Source organism: Leptonychotes weddellii, chromosome 5 (genome assembly GCF_054177405.1).
Source record: "Leptonychotes weddellii isolate Sample4059 chromosome 5, ASM5417740v2, whole genome shotgun sequence".
Taxonomy (NCBI): Eukaryota; Metazoa; Chordata; class Mammalia; order Carnivora; family Phocidae; genus Leptonychotes; species Leptonychotes weddellii.
The window spans coordinates 132,571,108-132,598,749 of record NC_138373.1 but is presented as its reverse complement, the minus strand read 5'-3'; the positions used below and the strand labels follow the sequence as shown (position 1 = coordinate 132,598,749).

The window sequence follows — 27,642 nt, the reverse complement described above, 5'->3', positions numbered from 1 at the left end:
TCCTTGAAAGTAAGGAGAGAAGCATAAGCACTATATTAAGGATTTTATCTATGCCGGTCATTGGACTTCTTTCTGTTTATAGGGGAGAGCAAATTTCTGAGGGTGTACCACTTAAGTAAGCACCATATCTCATAGAACTTTGCAAATTCTTGTCCTCTCTTACCATTCATATTTGTCCTGACATCTAAATGTGAACTAAGGATGAACAGCTGTGTAGGAGGAGAACAAGAAAGATTGAACATTATGTTCACTTTTCGTAATATATGGTATTTTCCACAAAAGTACACATCTTTCGTGGAAAGGCATAAATTATTCAGAGAATTATACTAAATACAAGGGACTATAGTTACTTGGATCATATTGGAAACAATGTAAAGTTATCTTCCTGATCAGGAGATTTTTTGTTGTTGTTTGTTTTTACTGAACATAATTTAAACATGAAATATATATGCATTTTAAATTTTGAGCAGAGATTTCAATATATTTTCATTTGTCTTATTTTCAGCTGTGACTATGATAATACACGTCACCATCAGGATAATCGTTATTCAGCTTGAGTTTTAAAGGATACAGATTTGGGTAATTTTTGAAGTGTATGAAATGTGAAGTTTAAAAGATTTAAATAAATTTACTCTTGATTATTCCTCCAGATAATAATTGTGCAGTTTGGTGGAAAACCTTTCAGTTGTTCAGAACTTTCAATAGAACAGTGGCTATGGTCAATATTCCTAGGAATGGGAACGTTACTCTGGGGCCAGGTAAAAAGCTCATCATTTTTTGTTCAAACCTAAAGTGATTTTTTTTTTTAACTTTCCAGTGTGTGTTTTCCTTAATCAGTTCTGTTACTTAATTCTAAGTGGTTGCCGTTCTGGGTCAAGAAAGGGCATTCAGGGATATGGGGTTTTTTTAAATGTAGTATTTGTTCTCGTGTTATTGTTTGTGATGGTTATGCCTATGTAATAAAACGCTTGAAAATTTCTTACATAGTTTTTTAATTTGTTTTTTAGAACAAGCTTTACAACAGTTACTAAGAGGATGCATTTTTAACTGGTTAAGATGCTGGTATCTGTGTCTTTTGCTCTGTGACCTATTTTAGCATTTTCAGAGTAAATATTTTTACAAAAATACTACAATATTATATACTTCAGATGTTTCATCATTTTATTATCTAATTTAATCCAAAATACAGCTAAGGAAAAAAAGCTCAAGTTTCAGTTCACTTAGAGAATGTTTCCATAAAAAATAGTGGTAGCTGGATAAATGGGCCACAGAATGACATTTTCAGTTCTTTGGATTGATTGGCTTTAACAATATATGTATAAAATACAATGCCTGAAAATGAGATCTACTTCATGTTTGGCATAGGCAGCTGACTTAACGAAGGCATGTCATTAGTTTAAAAAGGTAACTGGTGACGGTGTGTGCACTGTTCACTTTAAGTCCGTTAACATTACTGAAAAAGTAACTGATAGTCTGTACTAATCATAAATGAAAGTTAACATATATATGATGTACAGCCGGTGTGAGCTAATGTACTGTCGTTCTACAAGTCAGTCTAAGCGAACGTTCGTCCAGGTTTTACTGAAACTTAACTCAGTCTTTATGTGCCTTTATCTTACCTTTTTCTTAATTGTGTTTCTAGGTTCTGAGGTTTCTCTTCTTAGCATGATTCATTAATAGAGATCTTCTTTTAAGTATTAGGATCTGTACTCGGGCCACCTTTCTTCATTGATTACCATTCTAGTTATTTCATAATGTTCCCTCATAGGCAAAACAGAACCCCACAACCTCCCAGACCATCTGGCTAATTTCAGGAAGAGGAAATTCAGAACAGCCAGCATACCCAACGGGGATCAGCTCCTGGCTTTGGTTGATGTTGTCTATTGATTTTACGTGTGTCCTGGTAGAAGGAGCACTGATTCTGGTTGTCAGGAGACCTGTTCCACCTCTGTGAAATGCGGTGGTTGGACTAGAAGGTCTTTAAGCAGTTCTCATTCTGTGTGCTTGTTTCCTCCTGATGAGCCTGACTTCCTGAAGGAATGGCTGTTAACACTTAACAGTTTGATACATATTTATTACTATTTGTTGTCCTCTTTGTGTTTCCTGGGGCATCTGTTCCTGTTTGGTGTCATGATCAATCAGTATTAACCCAGTTTTAAAGAGTTTCATTTTGTAAAAACAAATACATTTAATAAGCTGAAAAACTATTTTCAGTTTAAGCTTGACGATTTTTTGGATTTTGGTATGTTTTTTCTCATTGAACTCTTTCAGCACTAATGAAAAATGAACTTGCTTTGCATCCAAAAAGGCCACCTGCCATTTTTTGTTTTATTTTAAATAAATATAATTAATGTGAGTTTAAGTTAATATATATATCAGAGCATATTTGTGTACTTTACTGTCTTAAATGTCTTACTTAAAATATGAAAGCTGTAATCAGGTTATTTCCCCTCAGGAAAACGTTTTACCATTCAAACTGAAATCTTTTCTGTAGTTGAGAAAAGAACCTATTTTGTTGTTGTTGCTCTGAGAAAGCAAGCTTGACGGACAGGATCTCATTGCCTCGTTGGTGACAATACTTGGCCACACTTGAGACTTCTTACGCCTTTTGTATTACGGTTGATTGGTTTAATTTTATTCGGTTTTGATTTATTTCTAAGTTCTTTCCCCTGTGTTGTAGCTTATTTCAACAATTCCAACTAGCCGTTTAAAGTTCCTAAAAGAAGCTGGTCATGGAACACAAAAGGAAGAAATCCCGGAGGAGGAGCTTGCGGAGGACGTGGAAGAGATTGACCATGCTGAAAGGGAGCTACGGCGCGGCCAGATCTTGTGGTTTAGAGGCCTGAACAGAATCCAGACGCAGGTATGGGCCTGGCAGAGAGGTACGAGCGGCCGGCGGTGGGCACTGGGCACAGCGGTGGGAGCACGGGGGCCCAGGGCTCTGGGACCTGGGGAGGAGGTCTGAATGCGCTCCTTAACTTCCTTTCTAGCCTTCCCAACCCACAAAACTTACTCTTTTTGAAAAATAATACTGGTGCCTGGAATGAGTGAAAGTTTTTAACTGATGGTGAAGGAATGTGTCTATATGCCCCTCAGCTCCTTTTTTCCTAGCTTCCCCCCGCCCAACCTTCATCTCAAAATGCTACTCTTGCCTATTTATCTGCTCTGTAAAAAGTGCCTTTTTCTTTACTTTTTATATGTTGATAGATGGGATGGTCCTTTCTCTTGTTCTCTCTCTCTCTTGCTGAGCAAGCTGTCACAATCTCTGATTCCTTGCAGATGGATGTAGTGAATGCTTTCCAGAGTGGAAGTTCCATTCAGGGGGCTCTAAGGCGGCAACCCTCCATCGCCAGCCAGCATCATGATGTAACAAATATTTCTACCCCTACACATGTAGTGTTTTCCTCTTCTACTGCTTCTACTACTGTGGGGTGTGAGTGTGTGTTCCTAAGTGCATGAAATTAACATTTCCTACTTCACACACCTAACGGTTCTCATTTTCTCCTTAATGTTTAAATTCATCGTTCGGGCTTTTCATAAAGCTTTCTTTTCGTAAAGTGGATTGAGACCTCAAAGTGTTGTCGTTGTTGTTTTATTTCTTAGAGGGCTAGATAACAGATGAAACAATTGCAACCAAAGATGAGATAGGAAATCCGTGAGCTCGTCTCTGTGCTAACTCTGATAGTTAATACGGGGAATAAAATGGTAGCTTAGAATTTGTGAAACTACTATAAATTTTTGAGTATATGCCTTTCAACACGTTCATCCTGCATGGTTTCCAAAAGCATGTGATTTGAGAAACTGATCTAACAGAACCAAGAAATTACATTTTTAAAGCTAAAAATGAATCTAACATTTTGACTTTTTTATCTCGCTCAGTTGACAAAGTTTTTTTAAGTTGGTACCCTGAAGAAAAGATCTCAGTATATAGCCAGTTATTTGCCTTCTTAGCCTAGATTTTGTGGCCTTGCTTTGAATTTATTTATTTACTTACTTATTTTTGAGAAGGGGTCCCTGTGTAAGCTTCAAAGTTCTGTGGTATTTATGGTTTTTTTTTCATTTATATAATCAATTTAAAAGTGCATCCTCGATAAGAAATGTTCTATTAAGTTTTCCAAGGAAGTAGGGAAAGTGTACCATTGATTAATTCTTAAACCATTACATGTCATAATTTCTGTTAATTGACTAGAATAATACATCTTCTTTCAGGTTTTTAGTAAATGGCAAATTCCCCAAAAGCCTTTTAACCTCTTGTCGTCCTCACTGTGCATTACAGTCTTGATTTCATGGTAGATTCTCAGAATATTGGAGGCAGTAAAGATAAAAACCCACCCCATCCCCAAAATCAGCTGGAATACCTATGCTTAATCTTCTATTTGGGCAGAGACCCATCTTTTCCATTTGGTCCGCTGCCAGTTAAGGACTAGGAAACGAGAGAAAGCTGGAGAGGGGATGAACTGAAGAAGAAAACAATGCTATTTTAAGGAGGACAGTTTACTCAGTGCCTGTTTTGTTCACTGTTTGCTTAAGTAATTTTCATTTGTCATTTTTGACAGTGTTGTAGAACAGGCAGAACAGGAACCACTATCCCATTTTGCAGATGTGAAAACTGGAAGTTTAAATGACTTGTCCATGGCTAATAAGCAGAGGTAGCATGATGTGTGGCAAAGAATAAACAAGTACTCTAAGGACAAAACAACTCTGTTAGACAGGATGTTACATTTACATACATGGACAGATAGGAAACTTTCTTTTAAAAATTACCCTGGTTCTGCACCTTACCCAAATGAAACGGTGTTCTATAAATTGCCTGGCATTATGCCTAGGACAGCTAATGTCCCAGTTACATCCCTCCCTCCCTGTATCTATGGATTTCTCATCATTCCTGGCTCTTGAGGGCTTATTACCACTCATCCTTTCATCTCCTGCTACTGATTAATGTTTCTTTAGTTGTGATCTGTAAACACTTGGCTTCCGAAGGCCTACCGTATGCCAAGGCCATGCTAGGAGGTCCAGACTTGGCAGTCTGGTATAGGAACAAAAACGTAGTTGCGAATTTCTACGTGGTAATGAAACATGGAATATTACAACAGAATCTGTCACCTACTCTGGGAAGTCAGGAAAAATTACCCAAAGGAAGTAACTCCCAAGCTGACCTTTGGTAGACATGTACCAGTTGAGGAAAGCAGGCCTCAGTGACAGGCACTAAAACTAATAAAATGTCAGGTGTTGATGAGACTGGAGTGGACAGTAGGGGCAGGAGTCTCTGTATATCCTAAAAGAAGGATGCAAAATGAAACTTTACCCTGGAAGACTCCCTCAGAATTTTATATTTGAAAAATTTCAAACCGACAGACAAGTGGAAAGATTAATACATGAATACCCTTCACGTGGATTTACCACTGCTTAATAGTTTATGATGTCTGCTTTATCTGTTTATATATATGTTTATATTAGTATATACATTTTTTCTGTACCATTTGAAAGTGACAAAGATGCTGACATTTCATCTCTTAATACTTCAGCATGTACCTCCTAAAAATAAGTCTCCTCTATAATCATACTGTATTATCACATCCAAGAAGTTTAACATTGATCTCATTCTGTGGTCTACAATCCCTATTTGGATTTCTCCAGTTGCCCCCAAAATGTCCTATATTATAGCATTTTTGATCCATTTTCTCTACATTTATTTATTTATTTATGTTATGACATTGACTTTTTTTTTTTTTAAAGAAACCAGGCCAGTTGTCTCATCCTACATTATGGATCTAATTGTTTCCTTATGATTAGCTTCATGTTAAACTTTCTAGACAGATTTATCTCGTGGGTGGTGTGTGTATTCATTTTTATTTCAGCAAAATTTTGAATAATTGACTCTTCATTTGGAGGTTGTCACATGACCTTAGGTATGCTGTCTTTACTCTGTTTCTGTATAATTGTGTTCCAGACTTTACATTAAATCTCAGACCCACTGAAGGCCCCTCCTGACTCAGAATCTGCAGTTTAACAAGATCCCCAGGTGCTTTGCATGCACATTAAAGTGTGACAAGCCCTGGCATGACATTGATACTTGTGAACTAACACTGTTTTAGGTTTGTACATGTATTAACTCACTAATGAATGTCCCATAACAACCCTGTAAGGTAGGTACCACTGTTATTTCCCATTTTATAGTTGAGGAAATTGATTTGCGTAGGAACGGTTCCTCAGCTAGCAGGTGACAGAGCTGGAATTCACACCCAGACCTTTAACCTCTGTCTTCCTCACTTCACCATGCTATACTCTTACAGAGCTAAGTGAGCAAGAAGTAAAGCAGCCTACAGCAGACAGGGCTTGGTAAATGCCGGAAGACAGCTTTGAGGAGAGAGATTTTAATCTGTTTTAATCAGAACTGAGCATATGTTGTTGCAAATGGCAGAATTCCCTTCTTCTTAAGGCTGAACAATATTTCCTGTATGTAGGGACACCTGGGTGACTCATTCGGTTAAGTGTCTGCCTTCGGCTCAGGTGGTGATCCCAAGGTCCTGGGATCGATCCCCGCATCGGGCTTTCTCAGCAGGGAGCCTGCTTCTCCCTGTGTGCTGCTCTGCCTGCTTGTGCTTTCTCTCTGACAAATAAAAATCTTTAAAAAAAAAATTCCTTGTATGTATATATGCCACATTTTCTTTATCTGTTCGTCAGTGGACACTTAATGTTGTCTCCCTATCTTGGCTATTTATAATGCTGCAAGGAATAAAGGAGTGCAGGTATATTTTAGGGGCACCTGGGTGTCTCAGTCATTAAATGTCTGCCTTCGGCTTAGGTCATGATCCCGGGGTCCTGGGATCGAGCCCCGCATCGGGCTCCCTGCTCCTCGGGAAGCCTGCTTCTCCCTCTCCCACTCCTCCTGCTTGTGTTCCCTCTCTCTCCCTGTGTCTCTGTCAAATAAATAAATAAAATCTTAAAAAAAAAAAAAATCCTGATTTTAATCCTCTGGGTAAATTCCCAGAAGTGGGAGTCTTAAAATAGTAAAACTCCTAGAAATGGAGAGTAGAATGGTGGTTAGGGATAGAGAGAAATGGGGAAATGTTTATGAGGGGGTGCAAAGTTTCAGTTAATGCAAGACCAGTAAGTTCTGGAGATGTAATGTATAGCATGGTGACTTTAGGTAACAATACTGTACTTATATACTTGAAATTTGCTAAGAGGGTAGAATCCTAATTATTCTTACGCCCCCCCCCACACACGGTGACAATGTGTAGTGATGGATTATGTTAATCCCCTCAACTGTCATGATTATTTCAGTGTGTATATGTATATCAAATCATCAACTTGTACATCTTAGATATATACAATTAAAGAAAAAAGGTGGGCATAAATAAATGTTACCTTTTTAAAAAATGTATTGAAATGTCCATTTGAAGAATTTGTTAATTTTTCCATCATCGTTGTCTTATGAGATGATTTTGATGACTGTTTTTCTGGAATGTCAGTATTCGTGATTTCTCTTAACATTTATGATAAATGATGTCTTCATTACTAAACAGTATTCATTAGAATCAATGCAAAAGCAAACCTGTGTTTGAATTGATATTGAGTAGATGCTCAACTATTTGGATTTTGTCCCTTTTTTTGTTTTGAAAGTCTATATGACACTGGGTTAATAAGACCTAATGTCAATGTGTGCAGCAGTGTTTTTGCATTAATTACCCATTAACCTCTTTTCATCTATACAGCAGACTTCTGTATGGGGGGGGCTATATGTTTAAGGGCAGAAATACCAAAAAACCTTGTGTTTTTGCGAAATTGTTGACAGAAGAATCCCAGAGGGTTTGGGTTTTTTGTTTTAAACCTGTTCTTCCCAGTGAACTGCAGTATATAAAGTGATTTAAGTTTTAATATTTGTAGAGAAAAACACTAATGCTTTATAGACAAATGGCATATACTCAAATATTTATAGCTGTTTAATGGCATTTTATAGATATTTATTTGGGTTTTGTCTTTTTTTATTTTTTAAGGGAATAGTGGGGTAGATGTGAGTTCATTGTGGCATTCAGCTTATATTTGCTTGGCTTTTTCATAGTTGGTGACACCCTAATTCCTAGCATGATAAATAGTAACCCTTTGTGCTTGACTTTGTTTAACTTACTTGAATTGTTTTCAAAAATTACTTTTTTTTTAAATTTTAAAAATCAGCTAAAGCTTGTGTATGATCAAGTTTTTGTTTTGTTTGTTTGTGTTTGTTTCCTTAGGGAAAAAAGTCCTATAGAATGGCTATTAAATTTTTAGCCAGTGACAATGAGATTTTCTCAGTATTACTTTGAATTCTGTAACTTTTAATTCTTAGAGTATGTGGTTTTGTTGTTCTGTAGTGTCCTACTAAAATATTCATTTTTTTTACAGTGTATTGCAAGTTCCACTGCATTACATGCAAATATGATTCACTCATACCTAGCTGTTTGTGGATTCAGACTCATAAATGAAACATTTTTAAATTAAGCTAATAGTATACTGACGTCTTTCTGTGTTTTCTGATATTTACAGATTCGAGTGGTGAATGCATTTCGTAGTTCTTTATATGAAGGGTTAGAAAAACCGGAATCAAGAAGTTCGATTCACAACTTTATGACACATCCTGAGTTTAGGATAGAAGATTCAGAGCCTCATATCCCCCTTATTGATGATACTGATGCTGAAGATGATGCTCCTACAAAACGTAACTCCAGTCCTCCACCCTCTCCCAACAAAAATAACAATGCTGTTGACAGCGGGATTCACCTTACCATAGAAATGAACAAGTCTGCTACCTCTTCATCCCCAGGAAGCCCACTACATAGTTTGGAAACATCACTCTGATTGTAAGCTGAATGTTAACACACTAGCTGCATTGTAAAGAAACAAATTGAAACTGGGTCTTTTCACATATTGTGATGGACAAGATCGTATTCTTGTCTTTGGACTTCAACAGAAGACACACTTGTACGAATGTAGATTTATTTTTTTAAAAAAAAAAAAAAAGCAAAGCTTTCTGCCAGACTGAGGGTGCTTTTTGGGGGGTGGGAGAAATGAACTGACAGATAAACAGTAACTCAGCATATGCTGACCTGTGGATCATCCGTAGTACCTAAGAATGGTCCTGAACAGTGTATTAGCAGAGCTTTAGTTTATCTCAATCCTTGGTGGGAGAGGGGGAGGAGTACAGCTGGGCAAGCAAGCAAAGAGCCCTGGATCATTGAATTGATACTTTAATTTCTGCTGTTGGCTGTTAATAATTTGGATTATTTATGTTTATAAATGATACAGATCTGTTTACAAGGTTTGTAGATACTTTTTTTGTTCCTGTTCATAGATGGGAAGCTTCCTTATAACTGATGCAGAGAAAAATTAGTCCTTCAAATACTGCTGTATTTTCAGGAAAACAAAAAGGGGTGTTTCTATTGAAACTGTACTAAATTTTTGCCTACAATTTACCTTGTTAAATATTGTAGATAAATTGCTAATACTAATAGCCAAATAGATAACACTAATGCTTTGTTTAAAAAAAACCAAAAAAACAAAACAAAACAAAACAAAAAAACATGAGCAGTGGTGTTTAATGAAGTTATGGCATCTGTCCTAATTAGTTTCTTAAATACATTTACTACTTAATGGTTTTGAAACGACTGTTTAATTTTTAAAATTTTTGAAAACTTGCTAATAACCTTTGTTCAGAATTTAGTAGACTGTTTAATGTGGGACATCAACTACATAATGAAGGATGCTTGAAATGCTTTTGTTATTTCAGGCAAATCAAATTAAATCAAACTATCAAACTACAAGAGAACCTTAGTCTTTTTTGTTTTTGTCTAAACATGTTAGCTCAGTGATGTCTTGGTGAACTGTGAGTGAACTGTATTGATTTTTCTAATAAATCCTTAGAAACCTTCATACAGCATGAGGGCTGTTGGCATTTTGAAAAAGGTTAACAGGTAGAAGCATACATGTTTTCCTTTTGTTTTCAGACTTGTTTGTAAACATAAATATGCCCTTTTATTAAATAAATACACAGCAATGTTTTTTTAAAAAAAGAAATTTCAGCTTCTTTACTTAATTCTGCATATATAGTGCATCAGTCTGTTCTCTTTAACCACAATTGGAATAAATTTCAAGATGGTAACAGCCCCATGAAATACCGCTTTAATTCCCCCGGTGGTAAATATCTAATAGAATCACATTAAGAAAATCATTGCAATTTCATCATTTGACATATTCTCCATAGAATTTGGATTGCCTAAAATAGTCTCACAGTCTAAAAAAAACAGTAATAATGATCACCATTATCTTTGATACATTTATTTTATTTGTAAGTGGCCAAATAAATTAGGTAAAATGAGATTATATGAAAAGGTGGAAACGGTCCTAAAATATGTATAATTAAATACAATAATTAACCATATGCTTTCGGAATGCCCATCTCTAAGACAATTGGGTTATTTAAGTCTTTGTTTCTTTTGTCGAACTTCTCCCCTTTTTTGCCTCTGTCTTTACCTTTTAGGAACTGGCATTGTGTTAGGGCCCAGATTTCACCAGGTATACGATCCTCAGGCTGACATAAAGTTTACGAGGACTATGACATCTGAGCATGCTGACCTAGCAAAGAAATGTTTAGTTGATGGTGCTTGATACTTTCGGTGGGTGGGGGAAAATCTTTTTCTCTCCATCAATCCTTTGCAGTAATCCTCTGCAAGTCTTTAGAAACACATTGGCTCTGTCAGCGTTTGTAATTGTACATTTATTCATCAGGTATTTATAGGGAATCATACTGTAAAAAGAGGTAGCATGATATGCTGGAAAGCATACGAGGCTAGGAGTCACGACCTGGTTTCTAGTCTTGGTTTTGCCATTAACGTGCTGCATGACCTTGGGAAAATCATTTACCCTAAAGGAGGGTGGTGGACTAGACTATCTTGAAGAACCCTTTCAACTCTTAAAAATTGACCCTAGCAACTGGAGAAGCCTACAAGGCATAGGGAATAGAGAAAAGGGAAATGTTTTCAGTTTTCTTTTTTATTTTGGTTATGCTTAAATATGAATGTAATTTCCAAAAGATTTAGATGTGCATGTGCTTTGGAGGATTTGTATTGAGCTTTTACAGTATTCATTTTTCAACTCAAGGCAATGGCTTTTTACACCAACTCTAATCCATAAACGGGTCTTAATGACATCCATGAAATAGTAGCAAGACATGCTTAGTGTGTATTTCTCTCTTTGAGACACTGTAATTTCTACCAGAAATTTCCAGAGCATTATGTAAGTAGAAAAAAAATGCAAGCAAGCTGTTAAAAGATCTTGGATCCCATTATATAGTATGTATAGCTGAAATCAGCATCTGTAATTCAATCATTTTTTCTCTTTTATCCTCTAACCAAAAAATTGTTTAATTTTGCATCCCAAATGTTTTTAATCTTTGTATATTTTTTAAAAATCCTTTTCTCCTCATCATTGCCTTTTTTGTGGTTGTAAATAGACTTATTGCACTTTGAAGATGAGTTACTCCTTGTCATCTTACAAATATGTGATATGGTAATTTTCATAACAGATGTCAGTTTTGAACCAAGAAATGGTGATTTGTTTATAAGAAAAAAAAAACTGGCTTCATTTCTGTGAAATTGCTCTTTGAAAATTTCTTTTTACACGTGTAAGCCAACTGAGATACCGTGATGGTGTTGATTTCTTTCAATGATGCTTACCATCTATTTTAGCCACTGAGCCTTTTATTATTTGTCTATTTGTAAAGTTTATTTGTCTTAACTCATTTAATAAATATACTGTTTATCTGTTTCTGAATGGGGACTGAACTTTTTGAATATTGAAATTGATCAGAGCATCATATTTTGGAATTACCTTTTTCTACTTGAAATTTTAAAAATCTGGTTGATGAAAATTCTATAATGTACTTGAAATGTTATGGTTGTGTTACAGTGAATCGGTGTTCTAATATGCATGATCTTGCCCCTAGACCAAAAGTGGGTATATTGTCCTCACTCTTCCTACCCATAGTCTTCGATCTGTACAGCAACTCTGGATCATTTCTGCAGTCTTATGAGCATGTAATCTTTCGGGCTTAGAAAAGATTAGTTTTTCACAATAACTGTTAGAACTTCTTTTTCATTAAATGATCCAAACTTGTCAATAGCAATTATCTGAACTCTGTGGTAACAAAATTAATCAAATTACCCTTAGTTGGTTTTTATAATAAATTATTAACATAAATTAGCAACTTTGTTGAAATACTGACTGAACTTTAAGTGATTATGAATACCATATTTTTCCATTTAGTAAAAATTATTAGTAAATTATTGAGTCTGTGTAAGTACCACATTTATGACATGAGAGATGTTTTCCATTTTATCAAGTTAGATTTTATATATATGTATTATGTATTAGGATTAAATTTTGAATGAAGTTCCCTTTGTAAAATTAACTGAATAAGAAAGGAGAGTTTCTGTAAGTCTTCGCTCATTGCCATTTTTCCTTCCCCATGGTTCAGAGAACTGCCCTATCACAGCTGCTGCTTTCTTCTAACCTCTACCACTGTCCAGACTCTGTTGCCCAAATCCCATATCAACCTCTATATTTTCAAAAGACCATGTTGCGCTCATAGACCAAAAAAAGAGATACTTTATTGGCATAATTAATACCACCTACCTAAAAATAATCTTTGAAACATTCTTGAAAAATAATCTTTCTTTTAAAGAATAAGCATTATAATAATACCATAAAGAGTGTTTTCGTGCAGGAAGGGAAGTTGTGACCGTATTCCTGTATTTCTCTCATCAGTACATGTCAAAAATGTCAAAAAGGAAATTGTCTCTATCCTTACAATGTAATTTCCTTTTCAACAGACTGATAATTTTGTCCCTTAGACTCTCAGTTGGGAGTTTACTGTCGTGCTTTTTGTCTTAACTACTTTAACATTTTCCCTTTTTGTTAGAAAAACACTTCAGCCTACAGATGTTACACTAAATGTAGGCATATTTCATCTGTATTCTCTGAATTCAAAGTATCACTACTGAGCTGTGTAATATTAATAGTTCCCAACTGGAAATTTAAGAAATGTGCGTATGTGCTTATACAGTGTCTGTCTTTGGCACAGCTTTCTTAACCACTATATCCTAGGAAAACTGGTTCCAGAATCAGTAACCTAAGTCCGGGTGTGGGTTCCCTGCAGGAAGACCCTGAGATTCTCTTAATTTAAGTCAGAGTTACAAGGACCGCGTAATTTCCAAATTGCTTTTCAGATCATTAGGTGTAAGCACTGATACTTTCCTTAGGCATTAAGAGGAGCATCATCACACATAAATTAATAATTACAAAGTACTTGATACAGGCTAAGCACTTTGTGTAGATGATGTGAATAGCCTCCTGCACAACTGCTGCCATTTTACATACAGGGAAACAGGCGTGAGGCGTTTACGCAGCTTTGCTCTGGGTCACATTGGCAAGCCGGGGATCCACACTCAACGGCACACCACCTCCAGAGCCCAGGCCGGTAGCTACTGCTCTTTTCTGCAGTCCGAGCACCTCGCCATCCCGAGTCAGGGCCCAATACCTAAAAATCTGTGCTTAACTTTTAAGCCTCCTTTGTTGTACTTTTCTGATGTCAGATGCTTCACAGAGAATCTGAAGAATCTTCGTGAGCTTCCTGGAGGATAGCTCAAGACCAGAGACTGAGGCAGAGGGTCCCTGACTAAGTTGTGTAACCCATGCTTTCCTTAGACCCCCTGTAACTGAAGAGTCACAGTTAAACTCAGTAGAAGGGTGTTCTTACTGGCATACTTTGATTAGGGAATTTTGTGGTTCATTACTTTTAAGATCTATTTATTCTAAGTTCCATAGATAACCTATTAATTTAACAGGTCATTGCTTTATTTCCTAAATAATTCGGAATGAAAATTATCACATTGAGGATATAATCTGTATTTTTCTTGAAATTTGTGAAAGAATAGGATCTACCTAGTTTTGCGTTTTTTGGAAAAATCATTTTGTCCTTTTTAAATGTGCAATCTTTAAAATAAAAATTGCAGCCAATCTTTCACTACTGTTTTAGTACCATTTTACACTGATGTTGTTTATGGCTTATGAATAGTCAACTGGCCTCCCTTACAGCCTTAAAAATGAGATGCTTGCTGACTTGCATAATCTTTAAGGTAACATTTATCTTAGTGAATGAAGAAAAAATATATTAAAGCAATCTTTTTCTGTAAGGCTACTTTTGAGATCATAAATATTTAGTCTAAGTCATACCTTCACGAATAGCTTGAGAATGAGTATTAAAAAAGTAAGAATGGGACCTTAGGGAGACCTGTGGTATCTGAGGTTAGCAATTCAAATAAGGATGCTTCTAATTTATCTAGTATTCTAAATCTTTTTTTTTTTTTAAAGATTTTATTTATTTATTTGAGAGAGAGAGAGAGAGCATGAGAAGGGGAGGATCAGAGGGAGAAGCAGACTCCCCGCCGAGCAGGGAGCCCGATGCGGGACTCAATCCAGGGACTCCAGGATCATGACCTGAGCCGAAGGCAGTCGCTTAACCAACTGAGCCACCCAGGCGCCCTAGTATTCTAAATCTTTTAACCATAAGCCTGCTCTCATTTAGCTTCAGACCCTCTGAGGAGGGTAAGTGTGTACTATCTAAAATTGTTGATCTTCCACTTTCTCGCTGCTAGGGACTTAGACTGGGTAGTACTCAACATCTGAAGTGTGATGGGGACGGGGGGGTGCAGTAGCAGGTGCAACCACACCACATTTCTGGAGTCTGGGACTCCTACGAATGCTACCCTAGTGTCTGTCCCCCTTTTTCCTGTCCTCAAAATTACCGAACTGCCAACTGCTTTCATGCTTTTTGTCTCTCCATCGCCTGTATCAACAAATACTTGGTACCTGGCCTGGGGAATTCATACTGTTCTGGACTCGGGAGAACCAAGCAAGGTCCCTCCTCTCAGGGACTTCATGTTCTAGTAAGATAGAGACCTAGGTCACCTGGTAGGGGACGATGCTATCTTGCATAGGGTGGTCAGGGAGGTTCTCTTAGACAAGGTGACATTTTGGCAGAGGCCGGAAAGAAGTGAAGGAGCCAGCTGCTTGGTTGTCTGGAAGAGCCTTCCAGAGAGAGGTTCCCGTAAATAATGCTTAGCAAGTTTGAGGGACACAAGGAGGGCCATTGTAGCTGGAGAATTAGTGAACCAGCAGGAGAGTAGTAGGAGACAAGCTTAGAGTCCTAATGGGAGACTTTGCCTAACTCTGGCTTCTATGCAGAGTGAAATGGGAAGCCAGTGGAGGATTTTGAACAGAGCAGCAACATAGTCTGACCTCTGAAAGGATCATTGGCTGCTCTGGAAAGACAGGGAAATTGGAAGTTAGGAAACCAGTTAGGAGGCTAACCCTTTCAGACTTGTTTCATTACAATTTTTTCTCCTGCTTTTTTGGTAGCCCCTTTCTAAAGAGCCTTTGGACCCCTTTATCTGTTTCAACTTTGTGCTTGTCCTCCTCTTTGAGATTACACAAGACTGACATCATTTTTACAGTCAACCCTGAAGAACCTACATACTCATTGGCTTCAGGCTCTATGCAGTTTCCCACATGGATCACAGTAGCCTCTGTTTTTGCTCTGTGTTACTCAGCAACATGGTCACAAGTAGAAGATGCCATTTCTCTGCTATTTGGTCTCTAGGATTATAGTTGGCACTCTAAATTTTCCTTACTTTTAAAAGCTCTTTACACCTCCTAAGTTACTCTTTATTGCTAATCAGCATGATTGCTAGTCTCGTGATTTCCTCCATCATCTTCCAGTCTTTTAGCTACTACCCTTCACTGATTCCATCCTAACCAGGGCACGCGACCTGGCTCCCTCCTTCCTGCTCTGTCATTGACGGCTTTGCCTCCTCGACGTTTCACTACCTTGGTACCTGAATCGGAATCACCTTTAACTTCGTCTCAGTCCTTAGTGTCAAGAGTGTGCTCACAAACTTGCTGGCGACCAAAATCCATACTCATTTCCTGGCTTTCCTCACTGATGTTCAAACCAAACCTTTAATTTGTCTCTCATTCTCTTCAGGGTCCTTCTTCATTGCATTTATTCTAAACCTTTGCATTTTTCTCAGAACTAGGATTCAAGAGATGGTTTGTCTGACTTTATAGAACACACCTTTTCCATTCTACCTCACACAGTCAGTCCTGTGTTATTTTCACATATTTGATAGGAGACACCTGCCTCTCTTTGTGCTTTTGTTACTGGTTTTGGGTCCCAAAGAACAAGAGTTTACGACTATCTATATTAAACTATTGCCTTAGCCCCTATTTGACTAATAATTTTATCATCTAGTTTATTCTCAACCTTTCTCAGCTTAATGTTGCCCAAGACAGTGATTTGCTTTCCTTCTACCACTTTATGGAAACCACTATTTCAGAGTACTGAAAGACATAAACAGGACAGTCTGCCAACCACCCTTTGCCTTACTTTGCACTTTATACTACCTATTAATATATAACTTAATATACATTTAATCAAGTCATTCAACCAATTAGGGATCACTAATTAAATGTTCTTCACCTGGGGTGCCTGACTGGCTCATTTGGTAGGGTGACTCTTGACCTCAGGGTCGTGAGTTCAAGCCCCACACTGGGCATGAAGTCTACTTAAAAAAAAAAGTTCTTCACTCTATACACAAATAGCCATCAGATCCAGAAATAGATGTCTTGTTGAAATGCTGCCTACTATCTTTCCTATCTTGCTATACATAGTTCTTCCTTGGTTTCAGGTGCTCTTTCCATAGTTTTTTTTTTTTTTTTTTTCCCCTTTTTCACTCTTAACTCTCCTAGTCTAGTTCCTCTTTACCTCAGACACATAGCATACACTTCGGTTTCTCAGTGGTTCTCTCTCTACATCCCTACCTTCCGCCTCTCCCATTGCCAATCTATCCAACACATAATCCACACCTTCCTAAATCACCACTTGCCCACATCCCTCCTCTCCTCAAAAAATAGATGAGTAAATAATAAACTTTTGAATGGCTCTTTATTTGCTTCTTAGCAACTTTTTGGCCTCACCTAGTTGTCACCTGCCCCCCTCTCTCCTCTGCTGTGAGCATATTCTCTGTTCTTCCCTCTCCCGTAAAGTCCTCCTTGAAGCTCGCCTTATTCCTGGCCCCTTTTGCACTTTCTACCTCTTCACAGTGCGTGCGGCATGCAACCTCCCTCAACTCAACTGACACGGAAGGGAGAAATGGTGACGCAGGCTATTTTCAGAGGAAAATCGACTCTCCAGGACCGAGTGCTGAGGCTCAAACAGTGGGTCTCTCTTTAGGTACAGGCAGTATTATGTCCAAAAGCATTTGCCTGTGAGCAGACCTGGGTTCTGGTCGCAACTCTGCCTTGTACCAGTTTTAATACTTTGAAATTGCACTTTCTTCAACGGGATTGTATTAAAATTCCTGCCTAGCTTTGGATGTTCAGGTAAACTTGGAAACGTAAAAGCACTTTTAACAATTATAAAGGGCAATGCAAAATGGTACTATTCACTCAAAAGCAACAGAAACAAACCTGGAAGACCTGTTCCTGCCTCCCCCAATAAACTGGTTTAAGTAGACAATTTCCAAGTCAAAAGGACCCTTAAGCCCCAGCTGATTTGTAAACACCCAAGGCACTATGAAGATTACCCTGGAGATTCATCTCGTTAGAAATAAGTGTTTGCTTCTGTTTCCTTTTTTTTTCCCTTTTAAAGAGAAGCCGCTTGCTTGCCTCTTGCACATCTGAGAAGTGGATACCAGATGAGTGAGCTAGTGACCCAGTCACTCAGGTTTTTTAAACTATGTGATCATTCAGCTGAACACCACTAGATGCTCTGAAGGTGTAGGACTATTATCTAGTTTTAATTGCTCTTTTGTTCCTGGTCATATCTGTATCCCTAGACTGGACCATGGGAGAAATGCTTATTTCCCAAACGGCTGCACATGGGAGTCAGCTGAGGAGCTTTAAAACATAATGGGCACCAGACGCCACCCCCAGGCAGTGTGGACAAGAATGTGGCCTGGCCATAGGGATTTTTTTTTTAACTTCCCAGATGATTCTAATACGCAGCCCAAGTTTGGGAACTACTGGTTAAGCAGAGGGAAGCATTGAGAACTACAATGCTAAAATGCAAGTAGTTAATGAAAAACATAATTTTGTAAATTGGCCCATTAAGATGATGTTCAGTACCAGAGTCTGTTTACTTGGACTTAAAAAAATCAGGTTGTTTCTAATACTTTGAAAATCAACGTTAAGAAGAGAGTGTATAGATTATATTCAATTTAGCTATTTAAATTTACTTTGATTAAAATAACCTGAAATGTATTTTTTTTTGGAAATGTGCTTACTAATAAGCTAAAACCTCTTTATCTCATTATTTGAAAAACAAATTATAAACGATTCTAAAATAAGCTAGTTGGTTTTGTGAAAGCAAAATGAAAGGATTTCAAATATTAGGTCATATATTTGTAGTCTCAAAATCAAGCAATATGTCATTTTAAAATGTATTTCTAGCACATTATGCTTTTTTTTTACATAGTTGAAAGTAAACAGCATGTATCACTTGACAGGCAAATGTCATTTATGATGAATATTAAATCATAGTACAATATTTAGGAGTATACCTTTTTAAGATTTTACATAAAATCACCTTATCTCTGGAAAAAATTACTAATTGATTTTTTTCTAAGAACAATCTCTAAATTAATGAAAAAAGTTGTCTCCAACCATCATTTAGTTAATCCCCCAAAAGATCCCATAACATTAGCCAACTGGTGGTCTGTTCCTATGCTTGAATATTTCCAGCATTAGTTACAATGCACACACTAACATTTATTGAGCCCCTCTTCTGGGTCACTCACTCTCCTATTTACCTCAGGAAATCATTACAACTCCATTCCCCCTTTTATAAGAAAGAAGTTAAGAAACTTGTCAATGGCCACACAGCTACTTAGCATCATCTATCTGGGTTTTGAATCCAGAACTGCTCAACAATCAGGCACAAACCATTACCTCAGACCGTAAAGCCTCTTCAGCATGGTCCAGTCACTCCCAGTGTCAAGGAATTAGGATCGGATCAACCCAGTTCTTCATGGAGCTTTTCAGATGCCTAAAGGCAGCTTGCATGTCCCTTACCCTCCAAACTCCTTCCCCAGCCTTGCCATGCTCAACCATCTCCAGTTTCCAGCACTGTTCTTCACAGTAGGGTGACTGTATGTACACCCCAGGTTACCAGGTTCGGTCTGTGTATGGGCCGGCCATCCCAGTGTCGGTGGTGGTAAGAGCTCCCCCTTTCACTCAAAAGTGTTCTAGGTTGAATGATAAAAAATTACACATTTTCAAGTTGCCTCATCATCTTGGTCCTTTCCCTCTAATGTTTATATCCATCTGTGTCTGCAGCATGGCAGCTGTGACTTAGAAATTGTGTTATTTGGGTTTCTACTGCCATGACCCGTGGAATATTGAGAAAGGATGGAGAGCCATCTTTTGTCATCAGTATAGATCACAAAGGGACTCCAACGTATATCCTGCTAACAAGATAGCTTTCAAAGTTCAGTTCATAGATCTCCAAGTCTCCTCAAGTTTCTAGCTGAGGAGCCCATTATTACACATTGTGCAGTGCTTCAAACTAAGCTATCTGGGGGAGCCTGCCTTCTTTCCACTCAGGAAGCTGAGAGTGTCATTTGGGACCTAACCACTGATGCAGGGGGCGATTGCTTAAATATCGTAAAAATTCACATAGCTGATCTGAATGCCTACATAAAGTTCAAAGAAGCTTTGTGGCTTAAAGATGATAGATGATTGGTGATAGATAGATAGATATAGATGGATAGATAGATAGATAGATAGATAGAAAGATAGCTGATAGATATAGATATGTATAATATAAAACTTGCTTACCAGATACATTATGAATCAGAATCCCCTTTGAGGACAGCATCTAATAAAGTGACTGACATATAGGCTGTCAATTGATGATCCTAAAAATGAATGAAATCATATTATTAAAAAAAATATTTCCCTACATGATTTTAATAGCAATTCAAGTGTTTAACAATAGAGGCTTCTTTATGTATATTATAAAATATCTTCATGATAGAATATTCAATCACTAAACATGTTTTTAAAACAGTTTAAAAATCATATATACTTTATATAGCTCCTTTTTTTTCATTCAGCCTAATATTATAAATGTCTCCATGTCAATATTTTAGACTCAATTCTATAAAAAAATAAGTTCTGTGAGTAGGACATGTTATTTGGTCTCTATGTGCCTTACTTCATTCTGTAAAATTGGGATAACAGTGTATCTACCTAACCCTCAGGGTTATTGTGGTAGTCAAGTAAGATGAAAAGTCAGAAAGTCCTGGGCTCAGAGCACCGTCTGTAAAAAAGAATTTGGTAAATACTCGGTGGGTTATGACAGTAAGTACTTTCATTAAAGTGGTATTATTAGCAAATTATGCAATAAGGGCCGATCCCAGTACAATGAGGAAGGCAAAGTAGATCAGACATTGTAAACTGGTAGTCTGTCGGCCCCAGTTGACCCATCGAAGTGTTTTGTTTGACCAATGGTAAAGGCCTACAGGGTATTTTGTTTTGTTTAATGTTTTTAATTGAAAACCTGCATTGGGTGCCTGGGTGGCTCAGTTGGTTAAGCGACTGCCTTCGGCTCAGGTCATGATCCCGGAGTCACAGGATCAAGTCCCGCATCGGGCTCCCTGCTCAGCAGGGAGTCTGCTTCTCCCTCTGACCCTCCTCCCTCTCATGCTCTCTGTCTCTCATTCTCTCTCTCTTTCAAATAAATAAATAAAATCTTAAAAAAAAAAAAAAGAAAGAAAACCTGCATTGACTATTAGATTTCACTAAAAATACCCAAATTGTTGGCATCAGGCAACATTAGACCCTCAATCCCATATGATAATAGGTCGGTGTTTTACCCTCTCTAGTTTGCCACAGTCCCCACCAATCCCTATGGTTTCTACACCCCTGTGTATAGTATTGGTGACCATTTATTACTGTTTCTTTTATAGCAAAAGTAAGAAGAAAGTGAAATATTTTTATTGCTATGGAGTGTGAAATAATGAAAGCTTGATATCAGGATTCACTTGTAAGAAAAATTCTTCTCACTCTAGTCTTTTTCACTCCTGTATGTTACCTGCCTTGCTTCAGAGGCATTGGTGTGGAATCCGTAGCCTTCCTAAAATTCTAGAGCTGGAAGGAACCAGCACATTGGACCAGACAATCCTATCTTTTCTTCATTGCATAGATGAGTGAGTTAAGACCCCCAGGAGACTGTGACTTGCCCAAGGTTCTGGCTGAAAAGAAAGTTGGAGCTGAATCTAGCTCTAAAGTGTTATCTCTCTAATATTGGGCTTTTAAAAGTTTTATTTTTGTCTTAATTTTTTTTTTTAAACATTGTTTTTGTTTTTTTTTTTTTAAGATTTTATTTATTTATTTGAGACAGAGAGAATGAGAGAGACAGAGAGCACATGAGAGGGGGGAGAGTCAGAGGGAGAAGCAGGCTCCCTGCTGAGCAGGGAGCCCGATGCGGGACTCGATCCCGGGACTCCGGGATCATGACCTGAGCCGAAGGCAGTCGCTTAACCAACTGAGCCACCCAGGCGCCCTGTCTTAATTTTTAAATAATGGAAATGAGTGTAAATTACCTTTAGAGTAAACAAACCCTCAATACCTCTTCCCTCTACAAAACAGGTAACTTGTGGCTTTCTAAATGCAGCTTTTTAGCATATCCTGTTAACTTCAAGCAACTTTTTATCTTCATAAGCTTTAGTTTTGCTACAATGCTTGTAGCGAATTTAAAGAGGCCATTTGAAATGTACTGTGTTTGGCATACTGGTTTTCCTTTTTTAAAGAGTGGAGAACTTGGACAGAGCTTGTCCCTTGAAGTCCACATAACCTCGAAACATGCATGTCGATCCGGAAAAGACTGCATGGCTCTTGATTACCCATGGAACTTCAAGACCCCTGAATAATAGATCCACATATATGCATAAAATTTATTTTAACTATTAATTTCAAGCTTCTCCAAAACATTACTTAATACAAATAACAAATGGCTGAATTAAATCATTTTATTTTTATGCTCTTTTCTTCTCCTCTCCAGTTTCTGGAAAGGGAGACAGTGCAAAGGAATTGGAAAGCAGATGACATGGGTAATTCAGTTGGATCTATACTAAATAAATGAGGCATTATTAGTATGTATAAAAATATAAAGGTCTTTTTTGATATATCATGTGACTAATTCAGTTAATTTGAAGGCAGAACAGAAGGATGATGGCTAGTAGTGTTTGTAAGAAAACAGCACTTACACTTTTCCTTTTGGAACATTACCTTTTATCATTGGATTGGAAACAAACATTTATGGGAGATTTGGGATTCTGTTTGTTGTGAAACGTTCCCAAATATAAATAGCTTTGGTTTTCATTTTAGATTATGAGAATAATCCACGCTCATTATTAAATAAGGGAAGTATGTAGTGACAAGGAAAACATTCTTAATCCCGTCACCCAGATTTAAAAAGAAAAACAGTCCCCACAGAGGAAGGTGTGAGGCATGGCCCATCAATCTCAGTGACCAGGCCGGCTGCGGGGAAAGGAGCGGAGGATGTTGGCTCACAGGAGACTCCCCTGAGGAAGGAGGAAGGAAAAGTGCAAAGAGCTGTGTGATTGAAGGCCCGGCAATGAAGCGATAAAGGGCATCCCTCAGGAGGACTGTAGAGTCAAACAGCGATGGCCCAAGCCGCTCTTCTGTGCAACCTCCTGAAGTCGAGAGAAGGACATAAACAAAAAAGCCATGTCTCCAACAGTCAGAGAGCGGAGGCAGAGGTAGGCTTATAGGGAAAGATCAAATGGTCCTTGTTGCCAGGGGCAAGTGTGGAAGACCAAGCTGAGCGACAGTGGGAGAACAGAGCAGGGCATAGTCGTGCTTACGGTAATAAGCAGGCTTGTCACACGAATCACTCCAAGTCCTGCTTTAAATTCTGGTCCAGAAGCCTCACTGCGCATCTACCCTATGCAGGGACTCTTCTAGGCAGATCGGGTACCAGGATGAAAAAGACACTATCCCCAGTCTCTGCAGCTAACACAGGAACAATTAGAATAATGCAGTAGGTGCAGCAGCCATGCCAAACAGGGTGTGATGGAGGATGGACTCCAACAAGAATGGGAAATCCAGGGTTAAAGAATGCTGAGCAGAGAAACCACTGGGACGGGAACTTGAGGGATGGACAGGGCTCTGCCAGAGAGGCCATCCAGAGAAGACAGCTGGGGACAAAGGAGCAGGGGAGACAGACATTGTCTCCATATCTGCAAGCTCATCAGGTAAGCAATAGTTCTCAATTCACTACCCTTTAAGATTAATTAAATTATAGATGTTTAAAATACACTAAGACTCTCCCTAGAACAGGCTAATTCTTTGAGATGTGGGATCGTATTGCTTTTAAATATGTAAAGGCATTCAGATGAGAATAACTGTTGGATAATAGATTTTTTTTTAGAAACTGACAATGAAACATTGGCTTATAAATGTGTGCTTCTAACGTGTTCCGTTCTACTATTTAAACCTTTCCCCTTACAATCTTGATGATACTATAAATTTGCTAAACCCACCTTCCTTTTGCTACCATCTAAAGGAAAATAAATCCTGGGTCTGAATAATAAATACTTACTGTACAATTTTGTGGAAAAATAAATAAATCTGGGGGGTTACAAAAAGGACATTCTACTCTTCAGTGAATAATCTACCTAGTAAATATTTTCTCATGGTTTGATTTGGTGACAGAAAGGACAAGAAGCCTTAAAGATAAACATCGTCAGAGTTACTCCTCCACTGCCAACTGTAGAAATTCATGCTGAGATCTAATATAAATACAAAACACAAATTCTCTGTCTTATGCCAACAGAACTGGTTCCATGAAGTCTGAATTATCACTAGACTAAAACTGTTCCATGAGTTCTTTTATCCAGGCGTTTTAACTATACAGTACATGTTACTGCCTACTCAGTTTTATGGAATGTGGAGGCAACATCTGATTTAATATTTTCTATTCAGGCTGTTTACTTTGTAGTCAAACATTCTTCAGAAACATTTTAGTTCTCCACCCACCCCCCCCACCATTTTCCATCTACGGCTGTCAGTTCCTATTTAGAAAGGTTAATGGGGACTTGGAGTCTCCCAGCCTCCGATACAGAAGCAGCTTTTTCTGGCCTTAATAGTTTTCTTTGAATTTGCTGCCAGGTCTGATTCCGCATGTAAATATTTGCCTGAATTGGTTAAAAAAAAAAATTTTTTTTTCCGCAAGAGTGGGGGAAGGGAGGTTACCATAATGTAATTTATGATATGAGAAAACTAACTTTCATTTCTACCCCCTTCTTTTTGCTAATTTCTTCGTTGTCGTCAAATTTGCAGATGTCTTCGTTACTGCTTTTCATTAAACTTCTAGCCTCCTTTGGAACTGCTGAATCAACCAGGAAATAATGCAGCACATTAACAGGAGCCCACACTGTTTTAATTAACTCCCCTTAATGTCACAGAGGAGGCTGGGTCAAGTGAGCCCTTCGCCGTGACCCTTAACTCTTGAAAAGTGAGCATCTTCTTATGAGAGCTGAGCAACTGACGGTGGACTGCTGACCCGTTCCTTTCTCACCTCTGTAAAAAGCAAAGCCTGCCTTGAAACGTTGTGGAAATAACCCACCACAGAAGAAATAGTCTGTGAGCCTAAAAACTTGCTGTGAATGTTGGCTTTTTGCTACAGCCTCCTGCTGGGAAGGAAGAAATTTTGTCTCTTTCCACCACCTCACTTCCTCTTTCCATCCAGAGGTCACCCGCCCAGTTGAGACAGAGGAAGGGAGCTGATGAGCCGGACCCTGTGCTCGCTGGTCTGTGCCTGCACAGTCTGATAGGCATATAATGTGAGCCACTTGGTAAATTTAAATTTTCTAGTAGCTACGTCAAAAAAAAAGTAAAAAGAAGCAGATGAAATTAATTCTAATAATATGTTTTATCCCAACATATCCAAAATTTTATTTCAACATGAAATCAATAGCAAATTTATTTTTTTTAATTTTTTTAAAGGTTTTACTTGTTTATTTGACAGAGAGACAGCGAGAGCAGGAACACAAGCAGGGGGAGTGGGAGAGGGAGAAGCAGGCTTCCCACTGAGCAGAGAGCCTGATGCGGGGCTCGATCCCAGGACCCTGGGATCATGACCTGAGCCAAAGGCAGAAGCAAACAACTGAGCCACCCAGGCGCCCCAATAGCAAATTTATTAACAAGATATTTTACTTTTTTTAAACTAAGTCTTCAAAGTTTGTTGTTTATTTTACACTTGGAGCCTATCTCAATTCAGACATTAACTTTGCATTGAAGATAGATGTTCAGTTAACTACATTTCATAAAGTTAACAGCTGAAAAGATAGATTTACAAGCTGTTCCAAGTATACTAGAAATTGTTTTCCGATAACTAACCAAGTATCAGTGTTCAAAAGTTAATTGAAATTAAATAAAAGTATTCCTTCCACTCCTTAGGTGCACTAGCCCGCATTTCAAGGGCTCAATAGCCCCATGTGCCTGGTGACTACCATATTGACAGCACCGAATTATGACCTTGCTAAAGTGTGGTCCACAAAAGGACAGCAGCAGCAGCAGCATCACCTGAGATTTTATTAGAAATGCAGCATCTCAGGCCTCAACCCAGACCTACCAAATCAGAATCTACATTTTAACAAGATCCCCAGGTAATTTGTATGCGCAATATAGTTTGGAAAGCACTGATCTATTTAACATGGCCAAGAAATTTGGTATTCTTGCATCCATTTTACAGATGGATATACTGAAGCTCAGAGAGCTTATAGAATGTGCCTAAGATCACAGGACTAATAAGTGCAAGAGCTGAAATTCAAACTCAAACCTCGCCCATTTTTAAGCCCACGCTCTTTCTAGTATTTATCACCCAGAGCATAGATTATGTACTTGCAGTGGTATGGAAGTTAATTTTAAATGGTGCCCAGAGAGCATAAAAAAAAAAAAAAAATACAAAGTTTAAAGATTTGTCCCTTTTCTACCCTCTTTTAATTTTTCTAATAAGGTCAAGGATGAAGTTTCTGATTAGTGCCATCGTGTGTTCAATACCCAACACTTGATGAAGTGAACCACAACCTCAGAACGTCCAGCAAAGTATCTAGCTAGATCTTCGTAGCTTTGTGTCGTTTCATTGTATTTATTCTTACTTTTACCTTGTCTTTATGGCAAATGATGCTGACTTTCCATTTACAGGAGTAATACATAAAGTAGATGTATTTCAGTAAAAGAAAGTGGTTATAAATGCAGATGGCACACAGATACAGCCCCATGGGGAAGGAGGCAAAGGAATGACGGAGGTGTGGGGACCGCTCCGGATGCAGGTGCCTCCCCAGGAGGCAGGGCCACCAGCAGCTCCAGCCCCAGAGACGACCAGGAACCACCAAGAATCTCGTGTACTTTTGTATAAAGCACTTTAACAATCGTTAGACCTTTTTATTTACGTGTGTCGTCGATGTGAATTGTACTTGTTTATTTGATTGGTTGCCCAGCATTTCCTACTTCCCAGCACAGAAAACAAAATGTCTTCTTTTGAGCTCCTCAGTTTGACGGCGAGGCTGTGGGCCTAAGGGCAGCCACCGGATGCTTCTGCGCCTGGGTGAATGGAGAGCAAGTGCCACGAGGAAGCCGGGGCAGCTAAGGGCTCATTATCATTTCCCTGGCAGGATTCAGCAGGGGCAGCAGGGAGGCCTGACCGGGCTTGGACGTGGCTCAGAGGCTGAGGCTCCTCTTGGTAACTCCCTTTCTAAGTGCAGGTCTCCTGGGGTGATCCGTGGGTTACACGCCATCATTCCAAGACTGCCTCTTCCCTTTATGGCGACCAGAGTTGGTTTCTGATTTTTGCAAATAAGAACCCTGACTGTGACAATGGGATTATCTGATTATCCATAGAACCCACCAAACTACCAAGTCGCGCCAGAGTAGAGTCTGTGTCCTCTTGTTCACATGGCACAATCCCGGAGGCCTGTCCCATTGTTTCCAGCAAGGTCGGTGCTCAAAAGTTATTTGATGAGTGAATGAGTGTTAGGCAGATAGGAGATGCCAATAAACAATGTCGAAACATCACTTTCTCAAAACAAGCTAAACATATTCTAATTTTAATTCTGACTTAAGATAATCTATGAAAAATTGAACTTTGAAGACAAATGAATAATAATATCTAAATTAAAGAACCCTTTACTTCACCAACTGATTCACCTAAGATTCTTTCCCTTATTTTTCTCATGTTAAGTTTTGCTTTCTAACTATAAACTATTAGAGGAACTCCAACAGAAGAAAACATAAAGGGAAAAGTTTTTGTGTAGTGAATATATAATGCTTTCAAAATTCAAGGAAATAAACATATCGAAAAATAACATATTCAGAGCCATTGGCAAGAAGACATGGTTCAACTATGAAGATTACACATATCTGAAATGGAAACGTCAGTCACAGAATTTTCAGGAATTGGTATGTGGTTTGCTGAATCGCAAAGCCATGCTAAGCAGGTTACCAACATTATTATGCTTCACA

At 38.2% G+C, this 27,642-nt stretch overlaps 1 protein-coding gene and 1 long non-coding RNA gene across 7 annotated transcripts in view; one reads left to right on the top strand and one right to left on the bottom strand.

Moving 5' to 3' along the window:
* ATP2B1 (ATPase plasma membrane Ca2+ transporting 1) overlaps positions 1 to 11,808 on the top strand; it is a 126,560-nt gene extending 114,752 nt beyond the window's left edge. For 3 of the 6 annotated variants that reach the window (XM_031018608.2, XM_031018609.2, XM_081822180.1), the window contains exons 19-22: positions 651 to 758; positions 2,681 to 2,863; positions 3,280 to 3,366; positions 8,527 to 11,808. In XM_031018608.2, the coding sequence (XP_030874468.1) occupies positions 651 to 758; positions 2,681 to 2,863; positions 3,280 to 3,366; positions 8,527 to 8,838 (690 nt within the window). In that variant the 3' untranslated portion in view covers positions 8,839 to 11,808. Of the gene's footprint in view, positions 1 to 650; positions 759 to 2,680; positions 2,864 to 3,279; positions 3,432 to 5,950 lie in introns of all 6 variants that reach the window. The other 3 variants (XM_081822181.1, XM_031018612.2, XM_031018610.2) reach the window with 3 other exon arrangements.
* LOC145721861 (uncharacterized) overlaps positions 1 to 20,328 on the bottom strand; it is a 69,493-nt gene extending 49,165 nt beyond the window's left edge. Inside the window, exon 1 of the long non-coding RNA XR_014145826.1 lies at positions 19,930 to 20,328. This is a non-coding gene — a long non-coding RNA (uncharacterized LOC145721861). The remainder of the gene's footprint in view (positions 1 to 19,929) is intronic.
* Positions 20,329 to 27,642: the final 7,314 nt, after the last annotated feature.